This window comes from Cystoisospora suis (genome assembly GCF_002600585.1).
Source record: "Cystoisospora suis strain Wien I chromosome Unknown contig_403, whole genome shotgun sequence".
In the NCBI taxonomy this organism is placed as follows: domain Eukaryota; phylum Apicomplexa; class Conoidasida; order Eucoccidiorida; family Sarcocystidae; genus Cystoisospora; species Cystoisospora suis.
Genome location: NW_027153204.1, coordinates 20,829 through 30,494, shown reverse-complemented (window position 1 = coordinate 30,494; position 9,666 = coordinate 20,829). Strand labels below are relative to the sequence as shown.

The following is a 9,666-nucleotide window of genomic DNA, read 5'->3' as shown; positions in this document are numbered from 1 at the left end:
AAAGGAGGGCTAAGGACTGTCATGCCCGATGCAGAGACTGAGAGAAGGTATCCTCGGTTTCTCGAAAGAAGTCTTTTCTAGGAGAAAAGAGAAGAGAAGAAGAGAGAGAGAGTCAGACATGAAGAAAGAGAAGAAAAGAAGCAAGAGTTTCTGTATGGCTAGATCGGCGACATCCAGAAGGAAGGAGATACCTGTGTGGAGATACAGAGAGAATGATGAGAAGAGAAACGAAGAGAGACAGCTTCAACTCTTGCCGAATCTTTTTTGCATGTGAAGAGAATCTTCCTCGATCTCTTTCCATCTTTCTCTTCAAGTGGATAGACACTTAAAAAGTCATCCTTCGGGACCTGAAGAAAAGAAGAAGAATTCTTCTCAAATCTCTCTTCCCCTCTTAGTTCATCCAACTTGCGAGAAAAGGAAGTAGAAAAAGACGAAGAAGGAGAGAAGGCCGAGGAGGAGGAGGAGGAGGAACTGTCTAAACTAAGACTAGTATGACTGGTATTCCTCTCATCTTCTTTCTCTTCCTCTTCTTCTGCTCTTTCATATGAATCTTCAAGTGCTTTTCCTTTATCTCTTGTTCTTCTTCTCCTTCTCTCTTCCTCAGTTGCCAGTTTTTCTTTAGGACTTGTGTCTTCTCTCCGCATCTGTCTTTCCATCGCTGGGGGAGAAAAGATCTTTCTCTCGCCCAGATTCTCCATGTATTCTGCCGCTTCTTCTTCTTCACTTCTCCCTTCTGTCTCCTCCTCCTCTTCTCTTCTTCTTCTTCTTTTGTGAGGCTGTGTAACGACGTCATTCTTCGACTTCTCCTTAGATAGATCACTGTCTCTGCAGCTACGAAGAGAAGAAGAAGAGAGAGAAGAAGGTGTGGGATAGAGTTGTGTATGAATGAGACGATGAAGATCTTGAAGTAGATGTTTACTGAGTGTGGTCATTCCGGATAACCTTCTCACAGGAAAGCGAAAGTTCTTCTTACCAGGAGTGGCTCTCCCTTGGGACCCTCCTCGACTTCCATACATGTGAAGAAGAATCTGATCAAGGCGGAAGGCTTCGTAGCCCTCTCTCAAAAGGAAAGCCTCTATCGACCGAACTCGTGGAGAAGGAGATAGAGAAGAAGAAGAAGAAGAAGGAGAGTGACTAGGTGAAGAGGATGAACTAGAAAAAGAGAAAGAAAACGAGGGATTCAAAGACGACAGAGGATTATGACGGAATACTGGAGGAGAAGAAGACAAAGGAGATGTGGTTAAAGAAGAAGAAAAGAGATGATAGTGAAGGAAAGAAGTGAGAGAGAACAAAGAAGAAAGGGAAGAGGAGAAAGAAGATAAAGAAGAAGAGACGTCAGAAGAAGGAGATGTAAGAAGACTTTTGGGAGAGGAAGAAGAAGAAGAAAGAGAACAAGAAAGAGGAGAAGTCTGTATGCGGAATGAGCGGATCGCAAGTGTGTGACTGAGATGTCTTTGTATGGGAGATGAAGAGGCGTGAAAGAAGGATGGATGCGAAGAAAGATTTCCCATGTGCTTTCTCCTCTCTAGAGGCGGTAAGAAAGAAGAACGACGGAGACACGAAGAAGATGGAGAGACGGAAGACACAAAGACAGAAGCGCTGACAGGTACTCGTGACTTGAAAGAAGATTTAGAGCATCGTGAACGAGGAAGAGATCTACAACGCGAATGAGAAGTGTTGAGAATCTGCAGAGAAGAGGAGAAAGAAGAAGAGAAAGGGCGTGTTCTACTAGGAGAATCTTGATAGGCCAGAAAGAACCTCATCTTGATTGAAGGCTCATGACGACACCGGAAGAAGAAGAAGAAGAAAGAGAGAAGGGAGAAGGAAAAGAAGAAAAAGAAAAGGGAGAAGAAGTGGGTAGGTTCAATGAGCCTTCTTTAGAATCGAGCTAGAAGATTTCGTACACTTCGTCGAATTGATGAGGGTCTCTGAAGAAAGGTCCACGCATTGTGAGAGAGAACGGTGAGAAAGGAAAGGATGAAGATGATTAAGGTAAGAGGAGAAGACACGTCTAGTCTTGTCTGCTAAAGAAAGGAAATGTGCTATTCATTCGGATGAAAACATGGGGATAGCGATCACTAAACAAGAATGCAAGAAGAAAGCTAAAGTACAGACGTCAAGCTAATGCAAAAGACGAAGTGTAAAATGCAAGAGAGAAGAATTTAAACTAAGCGACATGAGAGTAGGGTATGTCTGTTTATCAATGAAGATAGATGATACCTGAAAGAAGAGAAAGATTCTCTTGCAGACATCAGTTGACTGTCCTGTGTGTATGTCTGTACACCGCATCTTCTCGAGTGTATATACACCTCATTTCAGGTGTATGATCCACATGCCACGTCAGGTGTATATACACCTCATCCTCATGATCATCTCAGCCAGGTGTACATACACCTCACTCGAGTGTATACACACCTCAGCCCGGGGAGTTTTTATAGTGGAGAGCAGAATGAAACCTTTACGGAAAATAACAAGAAGTCCTGGCTTTATATGAACACGGAAGAGAGTAACTTGTCTAAGAAGGAGAATTGAAGAAAACGGCTTCTATCGAAAACAAACGACCTCGATGCATTGGGCAGTCATGCATGCACATGCAAGAATACCTCGACATATGCTAAAATAGCATCTGTCTCTCTCTCAACGCTCACAGCCTTCATCTCTTTCATCTGAGCTTTCTTACGCAAAGACCACCTTGTTTGCATCCTCTCTTTTCTCTCCTCTCCTTTTTCCCTGCCTGCAAGGTAAACAAGCTTCTTTCCTTTTCTTCTTCACTTGCTTTCGATGAAACTTAACCTATCTCTTCTCTCTGTCTTCATTCCTTTGACTTACCTATCTCTCAGCAGATGCTGTCAGGTACACATTGCTCTCCCTCTGAGAGCTTCCTTCGCTCATTGCTTTCTCTTCTTTTCTCTCTACTTAAAAAGCCCCCAACAGACGGAGCCCCCCCCCCTGCATGCGCGAGGTGAGCCTTCTTCACCGGGAGAATCGACATTTCTTTTTCCTCGATGCATCAACTTCATAAAACTCAGACGGAGGAGTGGCTCCCGTCATAATGCCCGAATATGACTAAGAGGGCTACCGTCATCACTGCTACAGCCTCTTCTCGTATTGAGATCAAGAACGACGAGTCGTCAGAATAAGAATCTTAATCCATAGAAGGCTACACGTCATAACCTCCTCAGAGAGCTTCTCCTTAAAAGATCTCGAGAAGGTGAAATTCTTTCTCTTATACTAAGGGGGGGGATTCTCTTCACAGGAATGGGAGAAGAAAAGAAGACGTTTCGTACTTCTTCTGACTGAGAAAAAAGAGGTCGACTCTCCTTCTCTTTTGATCTCTCTTCTTGTGTTCTTCTTCTCTTTCCTCGCCTGGAGAAAGAAGAAGAAAGGTAGAGATCCATCTTCCTTCCTTCAAGAAAGGGACATCTCTACACAAACTTTCATTCTTTCACAGGAAATCATCGCATGACGAAAGTTCCACCTGTACAGATGGATAGACGGGGTGTATCAGGAGTTAGTTAGTGTCCTTCCCGCATGCAACGTGTGAAAGAGACAAGCTATCGAAGAGGGAAGATAGGGTCACTTTCATTTCTCGTCGGTTTGTAAGAGAAGAAAGAAAACGTCTTATTTCCCTATCTCCTTTGCTAGATCCAGTTTTCTTTTTACCTTAGGACTTCATTCACACCTTCGCTCTCGGTCCCAACACAAGCACACAGACAGGTGAGTGGGAAGAAAAGAGAAAGAGAGAAGAGAATAGGATAGAAGAGACACAAAGAAGAGGAAAGAGAGGGAGAGAAGACGAGAAAACTCTTGCCGCTCGTGTCCATCTATCTGCAGGGATGACAAGTTCATCGACTCTATCTCTTGTTTAACCTTGGCTCACACAGGTTCCTCTTTATCTCCTTTCTTTCTTCTCTCTTTATGCCCTTCGCCACAACAGCTTTTCTTCTCTCATCGAAGACTTCTCTCTCCCTCTCGATCTCTGTAAATCTATCTTTCTCTCCATATATCTGGATATTTGTATATCTATCTCTATGGCCTTTCTTCGTATCTACGTATCCATTCTATCTTGTGTATAGATTTTTCTTTCTCCCTTTCCTTCGGCGTCGGTTCACACCATTCTCTCTCCTCGTGTTTTCTTCTTCTTTCCTCTTCTTTTTCCTCATCTCTTCTCCTTTCCTTTCCTTTTTCTTTCATTTGTCTCCTTATCTTTCATCCATTGTATGTATGTATGGGTGTGTCATATCTGTATCGATACTGGGTGAGCATCGACGTTATCATCGATGGCGCACATGCATTTAGGAGGAGCCGTCCCTTTAGTCTTCCGAAGATTCCCATCTATCTATGGAAGATCGTTAGCAGCATCTCCGTCTTCTTCTCCCATCTTGCTACCTGATCAACTCCCTGGTGCTCTTAAGCTTCTCCTTGTCTGTTTCACGAAGAAGCAGCACCTCGAGCTAGATACGTGGCTACCGCACCTCAGATTGCTAAAGCGAAGCTTCGAGGCGCGGCATCAGAATACAGATGTCTTCAAGGCCTATCGTATCGTTATCAGGTAAGAAAAGAAGAAGAAGGAGAAGAAGAAGAAGACATGGGTGAAAACAGGAAGAGAAAAAAGAGGAGAAGATAAAGGCAAGAAAGAGGAAAGAGAAAGACGTTCTTATCTCTTGGTATCGCCATTCTTGGAACACTGTCTCCTGGGTAGGGACAGGGAGAGAGAGCATACTCAAACAAATACAGACAGAGACAGGAAGAGAGATCGGCACATACAGATATTTATATATACATAGTTTATATATATATGTGTTTTCGCGTATGAACCAAGGATAGATAGATAGATTAATGAGCTCCGTGTGTACGCGTCGGTCTTTCCCGTCTGTGAAAGCAACGAAAAGACTCGAGAAAGTGAGAAGGAGAGAGAGGAAGCATTTGCCCGTCGAGTGTATAGACACCACTCACTCTCTCACTGTCGCCATACATCTACACATACATAGAGAAATACATACACAGAACGATACCCTTATAGTGATGGAGAGACAGACCGGGAGAGAGAGGTAGAGCCATATGACTGGGACCGTCATTCAAGAAGTACATCTATATATATATACATATACTTATATATACATATATATATGCTGATCATCTCTGTATACAGAGAGTAATGCGTATGTATGTGTGAAGAATGTGTATGGATATCTTTTCTTTTGTCTTGTATAGGAGTCGGTCAGCTCGATTGGTGCGCAGATATCTTGAAGATCGCTGGCGTATTCTTCTCGATCCTCTACCTGCCCTCCCTTCTTCTTCTTCTTCTCCTTCTGTCTCTTCTTCGTCTTTCTCTTCAACAGCAGTCGGCTGTTCAGATCAAGACACCCAAGGAAAAGAATTAGCAGAAGAAGCAGAAGACCAAAGACCAGGAGAGAGGAAAGATAAAGAGAAGAAGAAGAAAGAAGAGAATCGTGATGGTGGAGACAGTGACGAAGAAGAAGTAGAAGAAGAGGCGATGAGAAAGAGAGGGGATGAATACGATGTCTTTTCCGATCCATCCTGCTGTTACTTTTCTTATCTCCATAAGCGTCAATTTCTTTCTGAGGCGTATCTACCGGACTGTCAGAGGCCTTATCTTTTCCTAGTGAATGAAGAAAGTAAAATTCTATGGTGCGAGCATGAAGCCTTCTCTCCATCAAAGAAGACCTTCGGATTGCAGCAGATACAAGACCTTCTTCAGATCTCTCCCTCTTTCTCTTCTTCTCTTCGTCTTCCTCCTGGTTCTTCTTCTTCTTTGACTTCTTCTTGTTCTTCTCTTCCCTCTCATCCTATAGTTAGCATTCAACCGTCTACTGTTCATTAAGAGGAAAAGAAGAAAGAGATTCTTCTCTCTTCTTCGCTTTCTTCAAGTGAAGACACGATGACGGAAGAGACGCAAGCGTTGCCTCTTCATATCAAGAAGAAGGCTTAGGAGGTCAACTCCCTGATAAGTGGCTAGCTAACCATTGCAGGTGTATATACACTCGAAACCAGCAGCACGTGTGATAAGAAGAGAGGTGGAGGTGTATGTACACCTGGGAAGATATGGAAGAAGAAAACGAAGACTCCAACCCATTCCTGCTTAAGTGTCTATTTCTATGTGGCTGTTTTCTTTTAACTTAGGGTTCTTTTCTATCCTCTTGTATACATATGACTCTTAAGTCTTTTCTTTCTTCTTGTATAGAGATCAGCTGGAGAAGATGAACTGAATGAAGTTTCGATCAAAGATAATGAAGGATGTGTAAGCTAGCTACCCACAGCGGGAGACACTACTATGATCTATTTCCTACACACTTCTATGAGAGAGACTTGCGACGATCCGATCAAAAGAAAGAGAAAGGCGCGCACGCGTCATGAAAGAAAGAAATTCTCGTTCTTGATGTCTCTAGTCAAAGACAGCAGCTCTACAAGAATTTTTTCTCTGTACAAGGCGATAAAAGAGCTCTCTCTCGATAACTCCTTCTGTCTGTCAACCTTCTGAGCTGCATATCCATACATATATGTATATCTATATACTTTCATTCATAGAGACATCTCCATAGCCTCGCCCATACACATGAGTCTAGGTGAAGGGTATTCTTACGGGATGGTACAGCCAGTAGAGAGAAGAAGTGTCTGTCTCCTTTTCTTTAGCAGAGCATCTCCTGTCTCTAGATCGCTTTTTCTATCTTTCTTTCTTCCTTTTCCACACCATCGAAAGAGAGAGACAGAAACATCACAGTCGACTCTCTCGTGTTGACGTGTATGTACACTCACCCTCTCTGTCACTCTCTACATCCTCTATAGATAAATTCGTCTAGATCTCTCTCTGTCTATGTTCAAGTCATGTCTTCGCCGCTTTCCTGTTCTTTCTCTGTAACGGACCGAGGAGTTAGAAGAGAGTACAGCTGCTCTGACTTCTCCTGGATAGATTTTCTGTGTGTGAGATAGATAGACTGCAAAGGACTCTATCAATCCCTCGCTTCCTTTCTCTCTTGTTTTCCTGTCTCTAACGAAAGTAGAAAGAAGACAAGCACTTAAATTGCCGGCACTGGGTTTCTCTCTCATAGAGATAGAATTATTCGAGCTTGTCTAATTCTTCTTCATGCGTAACAGATAGACGAGACACCCAGCGCTTGATTTGTCGATTCTTCTTTCATGGTTCTTCTTTATCATTCTATCCTTGTGAAGAAAAGAAGAAAGGTTTAAGTTTCTTTCTTCTTCCTTCCTGTGTGTAGACAGATACACACTGTCTATACACCCGAGGCCGGAGATGGGCTTTTCTTTCCTTTTCCTCTTGTTCTTAAGCAAGGCTATTCAAGGAGGAGCTGTTTTGTCTCTCGAACTGCCTCTTGATGTGTGTGTTTGTCCATCCCTCAAAGATTTCTCTCGCTCTTCTTTCTTACGCTTTGTAGAAATCTTCGAAAGAAGTCGCGAATCCACTCCCGCTTTTTCATTGACCGGCGGTCTTTGTCACTACTGAGAAAGAATGAAAGACTGAGAAAGGTTCTTTAAAGATTAGAAAAGCAGAAAAAACAGAACGGACGAAAGAGAGAAGAAGACCTTTACTGTGCTGTACAGATGAAAAGAGTGGAGCTCTAACAAATAGAAAGAGACGACGAAAGAAGAGGAGCAACACTGGAAATGCCTCACTCTTCTTCTTCTTTATGAGAAAGAAGATACAAAGGGGGTCGCAGGTCATCTTGGATCTTCATACATAAACGTGGTCTTGTTCTTCTTCTGGAGCTAAGCGCCCCCTAGGAGGAGTAGAGGTGGAAAAACGAAGGCTTCTTTTTCTTCTTCTCGTAGATTCTCTCACCCCCACCCTTGCCTACCTCTCTGTCCATGCATGTTACAAAAGAATCCAACACGAAGACGCACCTCCCTATACTTGCAGAGCAATATGTATACACAGAGGTGTAGATATGTCTACAGAGATGCAGATATATATAGATACATACAGTTCGTTACTTATAGATGGAGATACACACATGTCCCTATGTCTGTCCGTGCATGCCTAGTATGTCTTCACATAGGTATATCTATAGATGGATGTATAGGAGCCTTCGCCCATCCGTAGACAGGAGAGAGGTGATACCGCCAGAGCATTCACCTAGAGATGACGTTTCACAGCGATCCACTTATCAACAGGACACTCTGCTCTTGCGAGATAGATAGATAATAAAGACAGATATCCAGATGGGTAGATCAAAGACAGTTAGATAGATAGCTAATGCGTAAATTTTCAAGCACGGCAGAGAGACAGAGAGGGAAAGAATGATGAAAGAGAGGAAGACTGAATACAGAAGTCGCATGCAATCTTCTTTTTCTTCTCGATTCTCTTCTTTGTGTTGTCTTTTTTCGTCTTTTTGTTTTTCCCCTCGCGTTCTTCAGTGATGAATGCTAGAAGATGCACTGCCATTGCTAGTACTATGACTACTACTACTACTGTTGTTCATACTACTACTACTATTACTATTCATATCCCCCATAGCAGAAGATGAAGAAGAAGACGTCGCATGAGCCGTGGAAGAAGAAGAAGATTCTTTCTTGAACTCGCTCATAACTACCTCAGCTTTGCCTCCTTTTTCTTCATAGACATAAAGAACAACACTTGATCCTTGTACAGCCATTAACATGAAAGAAGGAACCTTCTCGGTTATCCATGGCTGATAAGCACCTGTCGCACTCCCAGGGTTGATGAAAAATTTCCCCTCTAACTCGATAACTGAATCTTTATGCAGGTGTCCATACACCAGAATATCACAATCCAACTTTCTCTGCCAATGAAGGAGAGAACCTCCATCTCCCCATGGAACGATCTGATGCCCGTGGATCAAACCGATACGAAAATCTCCTGAACAAAGAGTAAGAAAAAAAGAAAGAGTGAAAGAAAGAAAGAAATGAGAGGGTTGACTTGCAGAGAGGAGTCTTGGAGTAGACGAGGAAGACTTTAGTATGCACATTTTGAAAGAGATCAAATGAGATATAGATCAGAATAGATGAGAGTGTAGGTAGGTATCTACCATAGTTAGATAGATACAGACAAATAGAGAGATAAAGATGGATAGACTGGGAGACAGGAACACGAGATGTCGATGATCGAAAGAAGGAAGATTGCTCGATTGAAGAAGACTGCAAATAACTAAGATCTCTCTTTCTTTACACGTAGACATCCGTGCATAGAGATGATGAGGTCGACAAACAGATATCACTAGAAGTCTCCATCCTCGGATATAACGTATGGAGTGTATCGCCAGCTGTCCACCCCCCCTTATGCATGCCCATGCTTTACAGACATATAGAAGGACTCTACATTTGAATATACACCTATAGATATACGTATGTACGTATACATATATATGACACCTTATCTATATAGATAGATGGATATCATACATATCATGTACTTCTTTACATACATGTAGATCATCTGTTTCACTTGGAGAGGTTCTATAAGAAAGATGTAGAGACTATAGATGTTGTACTGTCTAGACACGGATGATAGATATGTGTAGAGACGCAAGATCTCCTCTTGGATATAGACACGGGGTAGTTACTCTTCTCTCACTTGAACCGCTTAGGAAAACAAGCAGTCGATAGATATCAAGACGCCCAAGATCAATTGGACAGGCAGATATACAGAACCGCATTCGAGACACGCAC

At 42.6% G+C, this 9,666-nt stretch overlaps 3 protein-coding genes across 3 annotated transcripts; 1 reads left to right on the top strand and 2 right to left on the bottom strand.

Moving 5' to 3' along the window:
- Positions 1-191: 191 nt before the first annotated feature.
- Positions 192-2,513, bottom strand: CSUI_001018 (radical sam domain-containing protein; the record flags this gene model as incomplete). Its single annotated transcript, XM_068061224.1, has 1 exon — positions 192-2,513. A coding segment is annotated over exon 1 (1,572 nt), but the record flags the coding sequence as incomplete, so codon positions are not given.
- A 203-nt stretch (positions 2,514-2,716) lies between these two features.
- CSUI_001017 (uncharacterized protein) lies at positions 2,717-8,669 on the top strand. Its single transcript, XM_068061223.1, has 2 exons — positions 2,717-4,552; positions 5,215-8,669. Exons 1-2 carry the CDS (start codon positions 4,281-4,283, stop codon positions 5,843-5,845), a joined length of 903 nt encoding a protein of 300 aa, XP_067926802.1. The 5' UTR covers positions 2,717-4,280; the 3' UTR covers positions 5,846-8,669.
- Positions 7,055-8,855, bottom strand: CSUI_001016 (vacuolar protein sorting 29; the record flags this gene model as incomplete). Its single annotated transcript, XM_068061222.1, has 1 exon — positions 7,055-8,855. A coding segment is annotated over one exon (465 nt), but the record flags the coding sequence as incomplete, so codon positions are not given.
- Between the last annotated feature and the right edge of the window lie 811 nt (positions 8,856-9,666).